This window comes from Mesocricetus auratus, unplaced genomic scaffold (genome assembly GCF_017639785.1).
Source record: "Mesocricetus auratus isolate SY011 unplaced genomic scaffold, BCM_Maur_2.0 Super-Scaffold_15014, whole genome shotgun sequence".
Lineage (NCBI taxonomy): Eukaryota > Metazoa > Chordata > Mammalia > Rodentia > Cricetidae > Mesocricetus > Mesocricetus auratus.
The window spans coordinates 41,128,813-41,150,841 of NW_024429186.1; the positions used below are offsets into that span (position 1 = coordinate 41,128,813).

Consider the following 22,029-nt stretch of genomic DNA (forward strand, 5'->3'; position numbering starts at 1 on the left):
GAAATCCTTTCCTCAGCCACATGGCATATTAGTAAACTTATAGGACTTATCTGGTCCTGGCCCGAGTGCCTGTACCAATGGGCGTGGCCAGTCATCCTAGGTGTCTCCCTAGACAAGAAGATGAAGTACAAACAGTGGGTGGATCTGGGTCTGCTGTGCTTTCAGCCACCTCATTTTTCTGGCCTTTGCCGTCCTGATCTCTGCTTGCTGTTTTTCCAGGCTACTGGTGGCATAACCGGCTACCTGGTGCTTTCTCCTCTGTGCCTGTTTCTGAGCTTTCTTTCTGGGAGGTTTGTTCCTAGCATGGGCCCTGCTGGGGTACATAAGCCTTTGTGGCTTGAGGAGCTCCCCCTGTTAATTGCTGTTACCCCATCCCAGCCACACCCCTTTTGCCCTGCTGACCTTCAGCTGAAGAGTTTTCCACTTCTGATTCATATTCAGGATTTTCTACACCCTCCTTCTGTCCCTTCATACCCAGACTACACCTAGCCCTTCTGTGTTTCGTGTCTTAGCACATGAAAAATCCTCCATTCTTTTCACAAAACAAAGTAACATTTTCCTTGTACATTTTCTTTGAACAAACCTTTTACTTTCTGTAGATGCTTTATGATCTGAAAATGTTTTGGTGATTTCAGCGGGAAACTTACTAAGTTAAAGCTTACTTTAGTCACAAGATTTAAATGTGTTTTCCATTTCCCTAGTTTTTTTTCCATAAGTGAATACAAAAAGCAAAATAAGAATAGAGGACTTTACTGTACTGTAGTGGGCCATAAGATAGCTGTATTGTAGCATACTGTAAGAGCTGAGAATGGGTTCCTCTGTATACTTGCAGCATGACTGCTAGTAAGTGTTCATATTTGATTCCTGAGCTCTAGTCTGCTCATTCACCGTGTAGATTGCAGAATGAGCATGATAGTAGTAGGCAAAATATGAAACACAACCCAAATGCGGTTGCTTGGTCTGCTTTGTTCATTTGGACACAATAAGTTGTTACCTTCACTCTAAATCGCATTGTTGATGCCTTTGAGACTCAGTGCCATCCTGTGTTAAGTCACAAGTGAGCTTGCTATGGAATGACTTGTACTGGTCACTTGCTGGTTCTATCTGGGAAATCGCATTGTTATGAAATACCCTTTCAGACCCTTTTTATATCACAGTATCTTTTTGATTCTAATATTAATTTAAAAGTCTTCACCTTTTGAATATTCTTTTAGTGCTGTGAATTTAATCCATTGGCTAAGCATGTGTTTCATTGTTAAACTGTATTCTCAATATGAAACAAAATTTTAATTCTCTGTGAAACTTACAGTACACTTTTACAGAGAAGGCTTGAAGGAATGTTGGAATGTAGTATATTCCTGGACAGGAGTAAATTTACCATCATAAAGGTATTTATATATTCTCTAAGATAGTTTGTGAGTTTCTTTTTTGGGGGGGCAAGGTGTTTTTTGAGACAGGGTTTTTGTCTAGTCCCAGCTGTCCTGGAACTCATTTTGTAGACCAGGCTGGCCTCAAACTCAGAGATGCACCTGCCTCTGCCTTTGAAGTGATGGGATTAAAGGTATGCACCACCCCATCTGGCCAGTATAGTTCTAATTAAAATTCTAGTTTCTTTTTTAACTTAAAAAACTTCATAGTTCATGGTATACATTTTTGAGAAAGATGTCTAGTAGGGTACTTTAGATAATTAAAGGACTGGAAGACAAAAAGATAATCTATTCAGGAACATTAAACTGTAGTATAGAGACTGGAGAAGGAAATATAACAGGCTTGGGTGGAAGGGATTCTTCTGAGTAAGCCAGAAACCTATCAGAAGATAGTGCCAGTGAGTGCTAGACAGGTACACATGGCATCTGGTAATTAAAATGGTCCAGTTCCTCAGAGAAAATAGTATTCATAGTATTCTCTCAAGTGTTGGCCCAGCAGTTCCATAAGACATGACCAGATGTGTCTACAAAGAGTCCAGATGCTTCATTGTTGATGATTACACCATTAGAAAGAAACTTAAGTCTTCATCCGGAGTTGGTTGGAAAAACTCTAGACATTCATGTAGTAGAATATTCATTAGTTAGCAACAAAGAATGTAAACAGTGATACACATGATCTGTTTTGAAGTGGTGCATGCATGTTATAGAACCCTATAGTTTTTGAGTCTGGGTCTGTGTTTTTGCCTTAGTGCATTGGGGCACCTCTGCAGGCCTTCTCTCCTTTATGTGAGAGATGTGCTTCAAGCTCCCCAGTGAATGCTTGAGGCCACAGACAGCACTGACCCCTGTATCAAGTACTGCTATACAGTGATGGCCACTAGATGGCCACTGAGTGACCCAACGTGGGGAGAGGATGATTATGTTTGGGTAGGATGCAGTGGGACACGGAGCTTTCTTATACTACTCAGAATGACTATTTAAATCTTAGGAATTATTTCTGGAGTTTTCTGTTTACTATTTTCGGATCATGGTATGAAACTGAGAGCAAATCTATGTGGCTGCGACAGAAACTGGTATACCCGAGGCTGGGTGATTTTTAAAGAGAAGAAACTTTCTCAGGACAGTTCAAAATCCATGCGCTGACGTCTGTCTGCCTGGTATCTAACCTCTGTGGTCTCATGTGCCAAGGGTGGAAGGTAAAGGGCGAGCGAGCGCTGAGTACTCCCATAGTCACATGTTTATCATTGTGTGACTCCATTTGTGGGTGCTGTTGTGGTCTAAACACCTCCCAAATGGTTCCATCTCCTTGATGTTGGGGAGCAAGTTCCCAAAACATGAGTTTGGAAGACACAGTTAGACTATAGCATTATGCATTGACAGTTTTGGAAGGAAACACACCAGATTGTTGGTAATTGTGGGGAGGGTGTGATTGCCTTCTTCCTGCCTTTTCATTTATCTAGCCTGTTTTGCATTTAAAGGAATTGTATATGCCATAACAAACCTCATAAAGAGGTTTTCTGCATAAGTACATTCTCATTTTGCTTTATTTTTTATAGACCTCTGCTTATTTGTGCATTAGTCTTCTGGATACTATATTTTTGTACGAATCTGTCATTGCCAACTGATTTCTTCTAACCAGTGTTGCATTTGAATGTGTGTTAGGACCAAGAGTGGAAGAGCTGGGTTAGCATGCTTAGGTTTGGATTTTGAATGGATTTCTAGACAATAGCCTGCCTGTCATTGGTTTTGTTCCAGGGTTTTAGATGTTTTCATTTGAAGGGCCTTGTTATTCATCCAGGAAAAGTCTGACTGTCCTGCTTGTGATTTTTATGAAATTGAGATTTATAGAACCTTTATCATTTTTTTAATGTACTGATCTACATCTTTGCCAAAGGTAGCTACTGTATAGTATACCATGTGCATGCTAGTGTTGCTTTTAGATTTATGTAAGCTGCAGGTCTGCCTCAGCTCATAGAACAATGTTTGTTCTTAATAAATATCATTTTCATCTGCTGAAGGAATCTTGGGAAATGTTTCTTCAAACTGCCACTTCCCCTGCCCTGCTTTTAGAAGCAGACTGATTGCCAGCCTTGGATTGTTTCATTGGATGAATCACTGTGGCTCTTTAGTAGCATGTTTCTAAAGATTGCCTTCAACCACTCTCTAAATCTGTAACCGTCAGTGGTTGCTAAGAGACACACAAGTCAAGTATCCCTGTAACATACCTACTGCTGGAGATGACTGTTTAGTAATTGTATTTCACATTTTCAGTTATATTTAGACATAATTAGCATGCAAATTATGCAAATCATTAAGTTTGGCCTCAGAAGTGACCTTCTGATATTGTGTATTTAAAACCTCAAGATAAAACTGGACATGGTCCAAAGCAAGCTATGAATGACTTTTAACTTCTCATCTGAAGTAAGTTCCATGAGGTATTGAATTTTCACTCTAATACCAAGATGTTTTCCAAACCAGTTCCCTGAATATGTCACAATGTTTACATTTGTTTCCCAGAGCCTACAGCAAATAAAACTTTAGAAATTATTTCTTGCCTGGGATGTTATCCATCACCAGCTGACAATGAAATACCCCATTCCCTCATCTTCTTCAGTCCAACATTTAGCTCAAGACCAATAAAAGGGGCCGGTGAGATTGGCCATCAGGCCTGATGACCTGAGTTGATTCCCAGAACCCACATTGGTGAAAGAAGAGAGCTGTGCACAGACTCATCCTATGATCCTCACAGGGGAGTTCTGTGGCATGGGCCTCCCTTCCCATCAAAGGCATACAATAATAAATAATAAAGCTAAGTTTTAGATGTCTATTTCTGTTTTCAATTATGTGTCTGTGTGGGTGTGTACATGTGCGTGCAGGTGCCCGAGTAGACCAGAGCCTTTGATTCCTTCTGGGGAACTGGAATTCTAGGCAAGAGAGCTGTTCAGCTGTGGTGCTGGAATTGAACTCTGGTCCTCTGGAAGATCAGTGTTTGCTCTTACTTGCTAAGCCATCCCTCCAGCCCCAGCATGATATATTTTTTTAAATCCTTATTTTAAAGGCCTTTAGGCTCTGCTGCTCCAGCTGCTGTGTGCAGAGCAGCTTCCTGGGCAGACTGCACACCAGGTGTGCTGTCTCTGAGAGCTCGGAGACTGGTTTCTTCTGGAGTTCTTAATGCCTTCTCAAAAAGGGACACTCCCTGTCCATCCATGTTGACACTGGACCTGTGAGCTATGTAGCCATTCCCTGTGTATCTCCTCGTGCCTCATTATTCAATACCGCAGGCACTGTGTCACATTGGCTGTCTTAAAATGTAATCACAAGGGGAAAATGCTCTTGTGAACAGAATGACCGACATTAGGAGGAAAATGCAGTCTGGGGAACTTCATATTTGTGTGACTGAAGCCCATTGGGCCTTGCAATCAGAGGTGCTCTGTGCTGAGGCATGTAACCTTGTGATCCTTGTCCACGTTGTGTTTTCTAGTGGTGGCTGCTGGTCATACAGCAGTTAGATTCAGGAGCTCCGGCTTCCCTGCTGGGGATTGAACCCAGGCCTGCTCCCCAGTCCAGTCCCCAGGCACCTCTGTGCTAGTTTCTGGCTGTTTTCTCTGTGTGCATCATGTGATCCAGGTGACATTTTGAAGGGATTCAGCTTTTCATTTCAGGATAGCTATTGCTAGCAGAAACATGGAGCTCAAATTGTAATGCTGTATCAGTTGGATGAAGACAATTGAGCACTCAGTTTTATCCATTATGTACTTGAACATTTCCTTTTCTCTCTTAAAGTAACATGTAGAAGACACTGTTTCTGTGCACATGTGTGGTGCATGGTGGTTAGAGGTCACCTTGAGGAATCAGTTCCCTTCTTCTACCAGACAGACCTGGAGATTGAGTTCAGACCTTCAGAATCGGCAGCTTCTTTTGTGCATCTAACTCTCTTCCTGAGCATGGACATTTTTACCTTTACCTCCCAAGTACTGGAATTATAAAGCAGCTCTCCAAACTGCTACTTTATATGGAGAATGGCAGGGCAAGCACTTCTATAATGCACTAATAGGCAGTTAGAACTGTAACTTTTACTTGAAATCTTTTTTTTTTAAATGGTTTTTAAAGACAGGGTTTCTCTGTATAGCCTTGGCTGTCCTGGGACTTGCTTAAAGTCTTAATAATCATAAAAAGTATTAGTGACTTTGAAAACCAGTTTTTAAGTAACAAAGTATTGCTTGCTTTAATGACTGAAATATTTTTATATAGTGTATAATGAAAAGTAGCAAACTTCTACTTCTTGTTTCTCCAAATCCACAGTCCCATACCCTAGATATAGTGGTTCTAGCTGTTCACATGTATTTATCCTCATATTTCTAATTAGTAGGCTTACTCTACTATCTCCTGATTTTTTTCATTTAGATGCTATGTATTTAATACCTTCCAATTCTAAGCAGAGATGTGTAGTGTGTGTGTGTGTGTGTGTGTGTGTGTGTGTGTGTGTGTGTGTGTGTATAGCAGGGCGTAAGCATATAAATTCTTTTTTCCTCTCTCAGGTCCAGGTCCATTGTATAAACATAAAATATAACTAAATCAAAGCATGCTGTTTGCATTTGTGTGATTGTGTGTGTGTGTGTGTGTGTGTCTGTCTGTCTGTCTCTCTGTCTGTCTGTCTGTCTGTCTGTCTGTCTGTCTGTCTGTCTGTCTGTCTGTCTATGTTCATACCCCAGGCATGGTAAATGCCTTTCTTTGATTGTGGAATTAGATTTGTTATGTTTATTTTAGGGTGAGGTGAGGTGTGTGTGTGTGTGTGTGTGTGTGTGTGTGTGTGTAGACCAGGCTGGCCTTATTCACATAGATCCACCTGCCTCTGCCTCCAGACTGCTGGGATTTAAGGCATGTGCTACCACCCCCAGATCATGTTATATTTTTAGTTTATTGAGAATTCCATTTGTGCTTTGATGTATTCACACCCCAGTTCCTCTCAGATCCCTTCACTACCCACCCAACTCTGTGTTTGTGTAAAAAAAAATTTAAAAGAATCTAAAAATAAATATTTATTTACTATATTTTATGTGTATGTGTGTATAGGTATGTGAATATGTTTGTGGGCACCTGTACAGGCTAGTAGCGGACCTGAGCTGCCTGATATGGGTGTAAGGATCAAACTTGTGACCGCTAGAAGAGTACAGGCTCTTAACCACTAAGCCATCTCTCAAGCTCCCTGCCTCCCACCTTTTAACCCATGAAGATCAGTTTGTGCTGCCCACATATTCTTGGATGTGTGGTCTCCCACCAAAGTGTGGAAAACTAACTCCCGCTTCTAGCACAGAGCTTTTCTAACCTAAGTTTAACGATAGCCAGACGTTTCACCTGGTGTTTCCCTCTGTGTTGGTCAAATAGTGACCTTTGTGAGATTCATGCACGTGTGTGTACCCAAGCATGCACGCACTGGATCCAGTCTCTCCTCTTATTTCTTTGGAGGCCTTCTTCCTTGATACTGGTTGCTTCCCTAACTATATCAGCAGTGATCATTCTGAGACCTCTTTTTGCCGATCTTTGGGGACATGTATTTGTTCACTTTCTCTCATTTACTAGAACTTACCCTCTTGATATTTCCTAAGAAAGCATGGAGGAGATGTAAATTTTTGGAGATTACGTATATATACATACATATATATGTATATATATATATATTTTTGGGCTAGGTATACATTTACATGGTTTTGGCAATCTATCCTGAGATGTTTAAGGAATTGCTTCACTGACTTCTGTCTTCCAGGATTGGTATTAGAAAATGAACATAGTACAATGTGTTGTCCTTTTTAGAGACCTGGAAACTTTTGAGATCTTTGTCTTTAACTTCAGAAATTTCAGAGTAGTGTGTCTTTATATTTCTTGTGCATGTCATTTTATGCTGTTGCTATTTTTTGTTTTTGGTTGTTTTGCTTGTTTGTTTTTTGTTTTTCGAGACAGGACTTCTCTGTGGCTTTTGGAGGCTGTCCTAGAACTAGCTCTCGTAGACCAGGCTGGCCTTGAACTCACAAAGATCCACCTGCCTCTGCCTCCTGAGTGCTGGGAATAAAGGCGTGTGCCACCAATGCCCGGCTGCATGACATTTTATAGAGTAACACATACATGCCTTTCCCACCGCAGAGTCCCTTGGGAAAATTGCACTGAGTTCTTTCTGGGTAGTTTGCCTTTTTTATGTTGTCTTCCTCTTTCTGGATTGATTGGTTGCCTCCTGTCTCTGCAGCTGCTTCTGGATCTGATGTCCAGTTGCTTTCTTCCCTCTATGTGTGTTCCTGCTTACTTGTAAGGTGCTAGTTTTGCCACTCTTAATGTTATTGTCCTTCTGCCAAAACTTTTATTTTCATCACATTTTGAGTTTCCAAAAGCTCTTTTTGTGATTTTTTTTTTTCATCTGTTACAGCATTTTTGTTTGTTCGTTTCAGGAATCTAATGCTGAACTGTCTTTTTCTCACAAGTTTTTCCTACATTCCGTGCATTGTTCCTGTTTCTCCTGGTGACTCCTTTTGGTAGAATGTCTACTGCTTCTTCATAATAACTGCCATCACCTACTGCTCATCTGCCTGTGCTTGTAGGTTGTGTGCATGTGTACATGTTGTATTTGCAGCTGTGATTCTTCGCCCACTGTAGGATGATTGAATAGGGCCTTGTCAGCTCACTGAGAGCCCAGGCATTATTATCTTTCTTCAGAATCCCAGTGTCCCCCAGAAGAGACCTACTGAGCTGCCTTACCCCAAATTGGGAGCTTAGAGAAACGCACTGGCTAAGGTCTCACTGAAGTATGCAGGGTTTCATTTAATCCTCTTACTCCAGTAATGCTTTGTTTATCGGTGTTTTCTGTCTGAGTCTAGACCCTTGTTTGTACTCTCTGGCCTTAGACTGGAAGTCTTTACTACACTGCAGTGCATGGGGTGCAGAAGCTATGGACTACCAGAAGCTGCCCTGGTAGACGCTTCTCATACTTGAGTCATCATAGCACATGCCTTCCATTCTTAAGCCTCTGAAGCGAGTGTCTCTGGTGGTAACTGGCACCTTGTTAGCATTCCTCCTGCTGGGAGGATGGGAAAGCCCTTGGTGGAGTGAACTGGAAGAAACTCAGCTTGGTGCTTTTTGTCCATTTCCCAAGTTGGAAAAAACACATGTTCACCTGTCTTCCAGGCCCCTCTTCTAGGGGTGGGGTGGGGTGGGGTGAATAAGGAGGGTGATGGGAGTACTGTGGAGGTGGGGGAGATGGGTAATGTGGGGGTGGGGTATTTATATTTTCCTTCTTACACTGTAATTGTAGTGAGATTTTAAGAAAGAGGGCCAGTCCTCCGTGTCTGGCTGAAAGGCCATCACTGTCCTATTTGTTTCACTGGAGATTTGTTAGTTAAGGTTCAAAGAAGGGCTTTCAGCTAAGTCATCGCACAGTCTATCTCAGTCACAGGGAAGCTCTTTTTAAAGCTTGGACTCAGCATGCTGACATATCTGTCTCTGCTTTATAATCAGTTTGGAGACTCCTGGTTTTCTTTGACAAGTTGCCTGTGATATTGGGGATGTTGTGATCTATAGATGTGGAAATGATCTTTTCTTAAATTGTTTTTTATATATGTTAGGTTTTGGAAATAATAACTCATCCTACTCCCCGCCCCCCCATGGCCTTCATGCCATTACCCTTTTGTTTTTGCCTCCCCTATCGTAACAGTGTCGGGAAGCAGCAGAACTTCAAGGCTTATCTTTCTTTGTTGCAGAGGACGATGCATTTAGTAGGACTTTTCAGAGGCTTTATCTTAATAGTTTTTTTTTGAGAACCTAATAAAATATTTAGTTAAATAATCTTTGTTTAATTATACAGTTGTTAAACTCTTCAGATTAGCAATATAGAAGCTCACTTGATTCAAGTTTTGCTAACATTCCACCCCCACAAACCTCTTCTTATGTTGGTTGCATATTACTCATTAAGCCTTTTTGCACCACTTAAAGTAGAAACCAGATTAAAAAATAGAACTTAAAAAGGTTAATAATTTCCATAAACAAGGAATGGAATTCAGTTGGATATCTTGTGTAATTTTGAGTGTCTCTTACATAAAGAGATAGGTAATGAGTACATCTGAGGCACACATACCCTTCTTCTCCTTTCTGGCCTGTAAATAGAATTTTTTCCTGTACAAGTAAATTGTTAACTCATTGACTGTTCCCATAGTTAGCTGCAAGTTTATTCAGCACTCTGTGTGCCCAGCAGCAAGGACATCCATGGCGTGTGAGGAAAGACCTTGACACATACTTGTTTATTTTATTGCTAAATGGGCAGAGATATGACAGCTATTGCTAACTGTCATCTGTCAGTCAGGCTGCTTCCTTCCACACCCCACAATCCCTTGGGAAAATTGCATTGGTTTGGTTGTGATATAAGTGATCCCTCCACCCCCAGGGTCTTTGCATTTGGAGACTTGGTATCCAAGGCAGCAAAAGATTGGACAAACAATATGGGACCTTTAAGATGTAGGGACTAGTGGGAGGACCTTAGGTCATTTGGGGCACACTCTTGGAAGGGATCATAAAGACACACGTCTCTTTTTCTCTGTGCCTGGGTGGAGCTGTATTGTAATTATTTCCTTGTCATGGTGTAAATGATGAACCCCTTATCGGTGTAGTCCTGGCTGTGGAGCTATTTATGCTATGTTATTTGAACATCCAGCCTTCAAAATTGATATATAAAAAAAGAACATTCCTTTTCATAAATAGTTGTGTTAAGTGTTTTATTATAGTGACAAAAAACTGATTAATACAAAACACCTGTCCCAGTTCTTTTGTGTGTGTATTTGGGTGGTGGGGGAATGGATATCACTTTCCCTAGAAGTCTTCTCTGTCACTGTATTTCTTCCAAATAGAGTAGATGCATTATGCATTTGTATAACATCTTGAACTACTTACATTGTTTATTTTTATCCACCGTTAGGCTTGACTCTGAAATCAGAGTGTGTCTGACTTGCATATCACTATATCCCTGGCACCTCCTTGCCCATTTGTTGGTTCTTAATATACACTAATAAGGATTTACTCAAAATTCTCCAATGAGAACAAACAGATGGAACAGATGATAGATGATAAGCTCTGTAAAACCAAACTTGTGGACTGTTTCACTGTCCATTTTAGAAGACTATCCTTCAACTTTTGCTCCCTGCCATATTTCAAGGGACTTTATTTTTAATTATTTAATTTTGTGTAGAACTGCCTTTTATCAAACAAAAGCATGACCATTTGATTACTGTCTCTTCTTTGCTAGGAGGCTCAGCCTCATATCTCTATCACTTGGACTCATGTATGAAAAGTGTATACAGTCATATATTCATAACACACATATGTATAGCCTATTGTGAGGATGAAGGTAGGTAGCTTTTATTTACACGCTGAGTTGGTTTTGTTTAATTGCAATGGTGATGAGCATATTAAGAATCAATAATATTCAGGAGTGCTTCCAAGTTCCAATATCAGTTTTCAAAAATAGCATATTTGTCAGTTATAATGTATATAATATAAAGTTACCCCTTTGAAATTTACAATTCAGTAGTCTGCATCTATAAGTTTAAATGTATGTATGGGGGTGGATGCAGGTGTGTGTACACATGTATGTTCATACATGTGGAGGCCAGTGATCAGTCATTCCTTGGGTGCTATTCACCTTTGTTTGCTTTGAGAACAGTGCCTGTCACTGGCCTGAAGCTCACTGGTTGGCTGCCAGTGAACTCCAGGTATCCTTCTGTCTTTCCTCCCCAGTGCTGGGATCACAAGCATGTGCCACCTGGCTTTTCATGTGAGTTCTGGAAATTGACCTTAGTCCCCCATCTCCCTACTAAAATTAATTCAGTAATTTTAAACATACTTACAGGACTGTGCAACCATCCCCGCTATAGTTGCAGACTATTGTCTCATTTTCAGATGAAACCTAACTCATTCTTACACCTGTTCTGAGTATTTCATATAAATGGAACATGCATCTTAGGTCCTTTTGTGTCTGCTTTCTTTATCAATGGTTGGCAGTCTCATCTGCATCGTGATAATATGAGGATTCACAGTACTTCATTCTGTTTAGGAGCAATGTTCCTCCTCCCATATGTACATATACATACATATACAGGGTTTCTCTGTATGACAGCCCTGGCTGTCCTGGAGCTCTCTCTGTTGACCAGGTTGGCCTCAAACTCTGCCTCCCAAGTGCTTGAATTAAAGGCTTGTGCCACCACTGCCTGGTTTATATAAACTATATTTTGATCACACTCCTCCTCCATGCCCTCTTTTGTCTCTTTTCCACTTCTGAGTGTCTAGTTCTTCTCAACTACCCCCTCCCCATTTTCTCTTGGTGGGTAGCTCAGTGAGCTTAATTAGGTTTGCTACAGGAGTGTAGGCAACTTACCAGTAAACTATACTGTTGAAGAAAACTATTTCCCCTTCCCCCAGCAACCGTAAACTGCCTGTACATCCTCAAGGAGGAATGGGTCATGAGCCTTTCCTCTTTTGCCTGCTCTTACCTTCCCATTAGTTCATTATATATTGTGGATACCCTAGTCATTTCTACACATATTTTCTCTTATTTCTGTAAGTTATCTTTTTTACTGTCTTCAAAGCAGTTTTTAGTTTAGTTTTTTGTTTATGAATTTCTTCTCTGAAGTTAAAAAAACCACTTGATTTGGAGTTATGAAGATTTATTCTTTTCTTTTTAAAATTTATTTAAATTCTTTATTGACTCTATGGGAGTTTCACATCATGCACTCCAATTCTGCTCACATCCCGGCCCCCTCATATCTTCCCCTCCCCTCTGCCATGACCCCCCCAAAGAAAACAAAACAAAGTAAGTAAGCAAACAGAAGCAACCCCCCCTCCCCAGAAAAATCCAAACAACAACAACAACAAAATCTCTTTGCATCTCCTTCTTTCCTGCCTCTCTAATATCTCTTCATTCACCCTGTTGGCATTGGGGACTTAGTGTATCATATAGTGTACCTCGTTGTCCTATCAGCTTTACTAGCAAATGTTCATTCCAATGAGTCACTGATCTGGTTCAGTACAGCGTCATCATTGGATCCTCTCCAGAGCTCCTGTGGGAAACCCTGTGGCCACCCCAAATCATGAAGATCCTATGGGTATCATTCCACAGAACCAGTCCCTTCACAAGCTCCAGCAGGTCTTAGGGGTAGTGTTAAGATGGGCCAACCCAGGGCCTGGCTATGGGCCTGGGTGGTAGCCAAGCTGGTCACTGGGGACACTTGCCTTGGTCAAGTGAGTGGAGACAGCTCCGCTATATGCATGCCCTCAGGGTCAGTTCAGCATTGCTGTTGCCTGTGGTGAGGGGTGGGTGTCATCTCACATTGCTGTAGTGTCCAGGGAGAGGCAAGGCCAGCTTTCCCAGGGCCAGTGAAGGGCAGGGCTGGCTCAGCATGGCCCTCTGATTTCATCTACATTGTTCCTAAGACCTCCTGAGGTGGCACAGGCCACAGACATCAACACAGATCTCAATTGCAGCTGGACCATGGACCCAGACATGGCCCTCAGCAGCAGCTTGGGTCTAGATGACATCCTGGCTCTGGATGGAAGAAATGGCCACTCAGGAGGGAATGGTTCTGGCAGCCACAGATACCATCAAGGCTTCAGGTTGCAGCCCCAAACTTAGGCCCCTGTGTGACCTTTGGTGACAATATAGAGCCTGGAATTCAGCACACACTCTAGCTCCAGTCACTGTCCCTGACATGGTCCTTGGCAGCAGATGGGTCTGGATGTCACCACTGCCCCAGTGGCAGTATGGCCCTCAGACACCAACATGGCCCATGATCTTAGGTATCTACATGGCCTTCAGTGGTAACAGAAGCATCAGAGATCAGCACAGACTCTAGCTGCAGTAGAGTTACAGACCCTGGCATGGCCCTCAGCTGAAGCTCTGGCCCAGATGGTGCCATGACATTGAATAGCAGTCTCTTCAACTAGTCAAGTGTTGCAAAAACAAGGCTCCTGTGGTTTCTTACAGGGATTGGATTGATTATGTAGTGACCCCTGCCACTTGGCCTCAGACTCAACTTGTTTTCTCTTTTATGGCATGAGACTTCAGACCATGTTATCAGAATTCTGTGGCATGCCATTCACAAATGCAGTAGTGTTGTTTGTTGTATTTTACTCTAGCCCCAAGTTGGGCACCAAAATGTTATTGGTTAATTTTTACTCTTCTTATTACTCTTTTGTGGGGCCCACTACCCAGCTTTCAAATCAGTCATACACATGGAGGCTTATTTTACTTATAAATGCCTAGTCTTAGTTTGGCTTGTTTCTTGCCAGCTTTTCTTAAATTATCCTGGCTACCTTTTGCCTCTGAGCTTTGTCCTTTTTGTACTTCTGTATTATCTTACTGTCATTCTACTCTGTGTCTTGCTGGGTTGCTGGGTGGCTGGTTGACTGGCCCCTGACATCCTCCTCCTCTTCCTAGATTTCTCCTTCTATTTATTTTCTTTGCCTGTCAGCCCCACCTAGTCTTCTGCCTCACTATTGGCTGTTCAGCTCTTTATTAGATCATTGGGTGTTTTTGACAAAGAATCATAGCTTCTCAGAGTTAAACAAATGCAGCATAAACAAAAGCAGCACATCTTTACATTGTTAAACAAATGTTCCAGAGCATAAACAAATGTAACACACCTTAAAACCATATTCTGCAACATAGGAGTAGTACATGTTCACATTAAGCACTTACACCCTGAGCACACACACCTGTGTTACCATTCGGACTAACAAGAACATTGCTGGAGTCATTGGGAATTTCAGTGTCTGCTCTGGGTTAGATTATTTCATCTTCCTGAGCCTTCTGGTAGAGCTGAGGGCTTAATTGGAACATAAGCCCAGGAGTTAGTGACCTAGAGTATTGAAGGTCTCAGACTTAAGGTGTTCGTTCACTTTCTGGGTTCAAATCCTAGACCTAACACTTCTCACTCTGACATCACCAGCAAGTTGATTGCCCCCGTTTGCTCATCTTTAAGGTGAGGATAAAACCACCTGGTAGAAGGATTGCTTAGAAAATGGTCTGCTGATCACGTGAGCACTGCTTTGTGTATTACTGTTACAGCTACTGCAGCATGTGTCCTCTTCCCTGGAAATAAGGCCTTTGACGCAGCATAGCTGGCATCCCAAAGACTGCTGCTGTCCTGATTGTAATGGTTATTTAGTAGCTTTCTGAAGAGGGAAGAAGGGAACAGAAGGATTATAAATAATGAACGATAGAATTTCTAAATCCTTTTCTAAACCATCTCTGACAGCTTTTTATTCTACCTTCATTTACAACAGCTTTTGGAGCTATTTGACAGTGAAGACCCCCGAGAACGAGACTATTTAAAAACAGTCTTGCACAGGATTTATGGCAAGTTTCTTGGGCTTAGAGCATTTATCCGAAAACAAATTAACAATATTTTTCTAAGGTGAGTGGATGGTGGGCAAGCAAGAGAGCAGAGTTGATGTTTTTGCAAGTGTTAAGTAAACCTCCAGTAGTTGAAGGAGATGTGCTAACTTCTTCCCCTCCCCTCCCTCTCCTTTCTTCTCTCTTCTTCCCCTTCCCAGGTTTGTTTATGAAACAGAACACTTCAATGGTGTAGCTGAACTGCTGGAAATATTAGGAAGGTAAGTATTCACTGTGAGTTGTGGATCTCAGTGAAAGAGAGTGCCAACTTGGCTCTCTTGCTTCAAGTACCTTGGGTCTCTCTTATTTGTGCTTAGCCTGTTTGCCAGGTGACTCAATGAGTCACCTTTGTACCATAATTACATATTGGTAACTACCCCACAATGACCAGAAGGAGTTCACAGCTTACTCAGAGACAGAGACAGTGTGTCTGATTGGGTAGCAGGCTAGTGACAGCAAAGTGTCTCATTTGCTAGGCCTAGCTTTGGGTTTCCTATCCTTTTTCACATCTGTTGAAAAATTGGGAAGATTATGTGCCTGGATGTGAAGTTCTAAACATCTGCTGCCCTCAGAAGGAGTGAGGCAACTGTTGTGTGGGGTTCGGAACTGACGGAAGCTGGACAGTCATAGCCTAGACTTTCCTACTAAGAGGAGGAAAGGAGGTGTGGTTTCCCTGTGTCCTCTCAGTGACCTCCCAAGGCTGGGCAGAGGCTTTAAGAGTAAAGAGCAGTGGTGTTTGGAGATGGCACATGTGTTTAAAGAGAAGGCCAGCAAGGAGGTGCTGTCTGGAGACAGAAGGCTGTGTCTGCAGAGGAAGTTAGCAGGGTGGGTGGCCAGACAGAGGAGCAGGGGAGGACAAAACATGGGTTTGATAAGAAGTTTTGGGGCACTGTCTGCCTGTTTGGGAAGCACAGCTTCCTCTGTTGGATGTTCATAATCAAATTCACTTCTTTTTAAAATTCCTACTTAATAAATGATGGATATTGAAGTAACTAAAAAGTTTTCAATGGCACTGGTGGGAGGGGTTGGCCATGTTTTTTGAACAAATATAAGTTAAGAATTAACCAGCTCATGACAACAGCTTGTCTGGGTTCAGTGTGTGGGATGACATTGCTAACATGTTTCTTCTTTTTTTTTCCCCCTCTCTAGTATTATCAATGGCTTCGCTCTACCGCTTAAGGCAGAACACAAGCAGTTTCTGGTCAAAGTGTTAATCCCCTTACACACTGTCAGGAGTTTATCACTCTTCCATGCCCAGGTAGAACTTTACAATAAAACTCTTTTAAGACACAGTCTTCCTTTGTAGCCAGGGTGGCTGTGAACTTACAGTCCCCCAGCCTCTTCCTCTTGAGTGTTGGGATGCCAAGGGTGAGCCACCATCAAAGTACAGCTTTTGAAACAAAATGAGGTGTGTGTTTCTTAGGATATTGTCCCCCCCCCTTTTTTTTAAAAGGGAAGTGTGTTAAAGGTTAAAAATACTCCCCAAGGAAAGTAATAAAGTATGTTTTTTTTTGCACACCGTAGGATTGTGAAACTATTTACAGGAAGGAATGGGCTTTGTTCCGTCTTACTTCGTAGCAGATGTCTGTGTTCACAGGGTTACCTGCTATAGAGATTGCCCGCAGCAGGATGTATATAAATGTAAAGAGTTTTGGAATGTAACATGATGGGGAAGTGTGGGCCTTGCCTAATGAACTGAATGTTCTTGAATGCTGGGTGCTGTGTCCCTTGCCCTGGACGGCCAGCTGCCCTTTGCATAGCGCCCGTGTCGCCACTTCTCATCTGGCGCCCAGTAGACTTTCATACGTAAGCAAATCTGTCAGTCGTCTTACAGCTTCCTTCTTACAACTCCTCCATTCCACTGAAAATCAGATCTCCCCTTGAGATCTCAACACTTTCCAGGCCGAGGCAGGAGGATTGCCTCCAGAGTGAGGCTAGCATTGGTAATAGTGAATTGTCTCAGAAAAAAGCAGAAACATACATAAAAGGAGTAATGATGGTAATCAGATCTTGTGTTGTTGTCACTGTATCTCTGTCCTGACACTGCTTTGCACGGTAAGCAGGTCACTGGAAGACATCATTGATCCAGTGGTAGTTTTAATTTTAGTCCTTTACTCTGGCTCTCTTCTTTTTTGAGTTTGCATTAAAAGTAACACATTTTTCTAAGTAGTATTCCTTCTTAAATGTGGAACTCTGCATTTTGAAGAAAAATTTAGTGCCTATGTTCCACATTTAGCACACCATCAAAATGCTGGTGTTTTAAGAGGGTACATTTCCTGTTCAGGGATTTCTGAGCCTTAAAAGGCTCCTCTGTGCTTAGTCTGTGCTGTGGGATATAGCCCATGGTTGTTGAAAGCATTCCTGTGAGACCGGGAGCACTCCCCAGATTCTGACTTTGGCAAGTCTAACCTTTGGTCTTTTGGGGGAACTGTGTTTTCAGGTTCCCCTGTAGGCCGTTGCCTGTGTTTTTAGAACTTGAGATGTAAACCGACCGTGAATGTAACTGAGATCCTCTCAGTGGCATTGAACAAGGGGCTTCAGCCACTTTCCATTAGCCTCAGAGGCCTTAGTACTCTTCCTCTGGAGCCTTGTTGCTCTGTCATTGACTTGAAAACACAGCTTTTAGCTATAGTCAGGAAGCTGGACCCCAATTATAAATAAGATCTTATTTTTCATGAGGGCTTCAATGAAGTGATTGTAATATTAAAACCAGAGTCTGGATACTTTTGGAACATGTTGGTGCGGTGTGCTTTCGGCTTTTATGATGTGGAACTTAACACTCTGTCCTTTCCTCTTCCTTCTTGTTCAGCTGGCGTATTGTATAGTACAGTTTCTGGAGAAAGATCCTTCACTTACAGAACCAGTAAGCTATTTATTTCCTTCTATAATGTGAAAAAAACTTAAGAAAAAAGTTTTTTATTACAATAATGTGAAACATTAAATGTCTCTTGTTTTTCTCCTTTTTCTTTTTAGGTTATTAGGGGGTTAATGAAATTTTGGCCTAAAACGTGCAGTCAAAAAGAGGTAAGCACTTAATATCAGAAAGTGCCAGCACTGAGGGCAGTACTTTGCCAAGTGCTCAGTGGGACTAAGCGTGCACAGACATATGCTTCATCTAAAGCTGACTTTGTCGTTGTGGGCAGTGATAAAATTGAGGCATCCAGATGTTAAGAAGCGAATGGACGTATCTTGACAAAGGATGTGGCATATGGAAAGAATCTCCCTCACATCAGCTGTGGTCTTAACCCTACTCTAGAGCCTCAGGAGGTTACTCCACTCTACACCCTCAGGAGATTACTTACCCCAGTCTACAGCCTCAGAGGTTAACCCAGTCTATAGCCTCAGAGGTTACTCCATTTCTTGACCGCATGAGGTAAAGGGAATCTCTGCATCACTAGGGAAGAATCATCATTCTTCATATTGTAATTGCCTTCTTATCTTTTCCCATTGTTATTTTTCATGAATAAATAGATAGCTGGTATTTATTTGCTATTTTTCCATTCTATTTATACAACTGTCCAAATCTATTTATCTCTCTCCATTGTGTGAACTTGAAGCTTTCTTTTGCAAACAGCCCCGAAGCCATGAAATTCACTGTGTTCTGGAGAGAGAGTGTACACGTGTGTGCATATAAGCATAGAAAACAGATCAGTGTGTGATGATGTGGTTAATGTGGTATTTTAACTGAGTGAGTTTGCCGTTTGTCTCAGACTTGGAGAGCATAGCAGAATGACAGCTGCTTGTCAAATGACTATGTGTTTTTCTGTGGTGTTGTGGACTAATGCACATTTGTTCAGGAGGGTCAACCATTATTTTAAAAAGGTGGAATCGGTTGGGGTGTTAGCAATGGACAGAGTCCCAAAGGCCTTACAAGGGAAAGGTCAGTTATCCTGAGGCCTCCATGTAATTAGAATTCCTAGTGTTATCAGTAACTAACTTTAACAGAATACCCGGTACTGAGTCAGTATGTTCTTTGTGTGTATGGGGGTAGATGAGGTTTGCACTTGGGGGCCAGAGAAGGATTTTTTTTTTTTTTTTTTTTTTTTTGGCTTTCTGAGACAAGGTTTCTCTGTATTGCTTTGGAGACTGTCCTGGAACTCACTCTGTAGACCAGCCTGGCCTCGAACTCACAGAGATCTGCCTGCCTCTGCCTCCCGAGTGCTGGGATTAAAGGCGTGCGCCACCACCGCCCAGCCAGAGAAGGATTCTTGACACAGTGACTTGCTGTAGAACTTGGAGCTAAGCTTGCAGATCCTCCAGGCTTTGCTTATGGACTGCCTCTCATTTTATGTGGGGGTTGGGGATTTGAACTCATGTTCTCATGCTTTCATAGCAAGCACTCTTACCCACTGGGCCACCCTACCAGGCCAAAATTAATAAAACAGTGTCTGGTTCTTTTTTTTTTTTCCTTTATGTGTACAATTGTCTTAAAATTGTCAATAAAAATGATCATGTGGAATTTTTGGTGATGAACCTTATATTTTGTATTTCGCTTCTATTTGTAGGTCATGTTCCTTGGGGAGCTGGAAGAAATCTTGGATGTGATTGAACCGTCACAATTTGTTAAAATCCAAGAACCTTTGTTTAAACAAATTGCCAAGTGTGTTTCTAGCCCCCATTTTCAGGTTAGTAGTAAACAGAACATGAGCCAGAGTGGTATGTGCCATGTGAACCCATTGACTAAGCTTCATTTGTGGTAGGAAAAAAACCATCATGGGCACTAGCATATACATGTATATATATGTATATATATATAAAATTTTAATTATGTATATATATATATATATAAAATTTTAATTATGTTTATGTTGGTATGTATACATGAGTGCAGTGCCCACGGAGGCCAGAGGTGTCTCAGGTCTCCCTGGAGCTGGAGTTATAGGAGGTTGTAAGTTGCCTAGTGTGGGTGTGGGGACCTGAATGAACTTGGGTCCTCTGCAAAGGGCAGCCAGTGCACTCTCAGCGACTCAGCCATCTCTCCAGCTACTTTGTTTTTATTTGGGATTTTCTCACAGGATAACAGTACTGTTAATACATAGTTACCTGACATTGAGCTCCTACCCCTAACAGGCTCTATCTCTTAACTTCAATTCCCATAATACCCTGCAAGAAGGTATGATGGGAGCACAAAGCCGAGAGCAATCAAATGTTGTAGCTTGGGTAAATTAAATGAAATGTTCGGGTTTCTCCAGTGTGTGAGAAGGATATTTGTAGTGCTTAGTGAGAGAAGATAGGCCGAATGCTATCTTGTAATGGTCTCTCCCACTGTCCTGATGAGGTCCTGCATGCCTTACTCAAGGTTCCAAACCAACAAGGGAGTGTGGTTGAGTTTTTATTTTTAAACGTGGCTTCTTGCTAAAAAGGCTAAAGCCCATGACCTTCCCATGGCCTGCTCTGCCTCCTTGTGGCTATTTGAGGAGAGCACAGGAAAGGTGTGCCTGGATGTGTACTTCAAGGAGGTCTTAGCTGCAATGCTGTGGAAACTGCCTAGGAGAGAAAGGGACCAGACTTGGACACAGTGGTGGCTGTTGTCACTAAAAGTCCATTGTACAAATCCAGCAGACTCGACAAGCTGCTTGCCATTTGGAGATACTGCTCAGCGCAAAAGCACACGTGCGCGCGCACACACACACACACACACACACACACTTATTTAACTCTTTACACGTATTACTCTCAGTTCTCTTTCTCTCCCCTCCTCCCACGGCCCTCCATCCCTTCCTAACCCCCTCCCCCCCAATCCCACTCTATCTCCCTTCCGCTCCCCAGGGAGGGTAAGGCCTGAGGGATTTTCAGAGTCTGTCATATAATCCCGGGCAGGGCCTAGGTCCTCCCCCATGTGTCCAGGCTGAGAGAGCATCCCTCCACGTGGAATGGGCTCCCAGATTCCATTTGTATGCCAGGAATAAATACTGATCTACTCTCCAAGGTCCCATAAATTGCCAAGGCCTCTTCTCTGACACCCAGGTTTTGGGGTGGGGTGGGGTGTCTGGATCAGTCCCATGCTGGTCTCTCAGTCATCAGCCTGGGGTCCATGCGTTCCCACTTGTTTAGGTCAGCTGCCTGTGTGGGTTTTGACAGCCCGATCTTGATTCCTTTGCTCATCAGTCCTCTTTGCAACTGGGTTCCAGGAGTTCAGTTCGATTTTTAGCTGTGGGTGTCTGCCTCTGCTTCCATCAGTCACTGGATGAGGGTTCTAGGATGGCATATAAGGTAGTCATCAATCTCGTTATCAGGGGAAGGCATTTAAGGTAGCCTTAATGCCATTTGGTGTCATTTTTGTATATCTGTGAAGATCTCACTAGTGCCAGATCTCTCCTCCAACTTATAATGGCTTCCTCTATTTATGGTATCTCTCATCCTTCTCTCCTCTATTCTTACCCTGGCTCAACCTTCCTGTTCTCCCATGCCCTTCTCTCCCTCTCTTTCTCCCATCTCCCGCTCCCCTCCCCTCCCCGCTGCTTCCAATTCAGTTAGGAGATCTCCTCTCATAACCCTTCTCCGGGTTACCATGCTTATCTCTCTTAGGGTCCTCCCTGCTAAAAGCACACTTCTGATTTGATGGTGCATGATCCTGTAAGCTATCAGATAGAGAGGCCCTGGATGTTACTGTCTTTAAATCTAAAGACATGTTAGTATATTAAGCTAGTGCTTATATTACACAGAACAAAAGGGAAATGTAACTGGAACACCATTCTGTGAAGTGTCCAGTCTAGATGCAAATAGAAAAGTTCAGAACCATCATAAATTATTATCAATACACGTGTCCAAGTAGTGATTATTAAGTACCGATTATGTGTACGTCCCATTTATAGGTGCTTTAGCAACAAATTGATGACTTTAAAATATCAAAAAAGTATATAAATGTGTGGTACAAGGAAATAAAAGATTTTTTAAAATAAAAAAGGAAAAATTCAGAACAGTGTATAGAGATGCATACTACACTAAGCCTGTGGTACTTAAACATTATGGACTGTTTATCCTTCTGTGGTTCACTAGGCTCTTTGGTGTAGTGGAGGCCAAGGTTCTTTCACAAAGAACATGACAAGGGAGGCTTACGTGATACTCGAAACTTAGAGAGAAAGATAACTTGGTAGACCAAGGATGGAATTCAGTAGTTGAGCGTTGCCTAGTACTTGCAATAAAAGACAAGCAGGGAAAGAGTGGGGACAGAATGCTCCA

The 22,029-nt window shown here is 42.2% G+C and overlaps 1 protein-coding gene across 2 annotated transcripts in view; it reads left to right on the forward strand.

Annotated features, from left to right (window-relative positions):
• Ppp2r5e (protein phosphatase 2 regulatory subunit B'epsilon) overlaps nt 1-22,029 on the forward strand; it is a 138,450-nt gene that overhangs the window by 103,950 nt on the left and 12,471 nt on the right. For both annotated transcript variants that reach the window (XM_040742919.1, XM_040742920.1), the window contains exons 6-11: nt 14,739-14,869; nt 15,009-15,068; nt 15,997-16,105; nt 17,657-17,710; nt 17,821-17,871; nt 19,353-19,472. In XM_040742919.1, the coding sequence (XP_040598853.1) occupies nt 14,739-14,869; nt 15,009-15,068; nt 15,997-16,105; nt 17,657-17,710; nt 17,821-17,871; nt 19,353-19,472 (525 nt within the window). The remainder of the gene's footprint in view (nt 1-14,738; nt 14,870-15,008; nt 15,069-15,996; nt 16,106-17,656; nt 17,711-17,820; nt 17,872-19,352; nt 19,473-22,029) is intronic.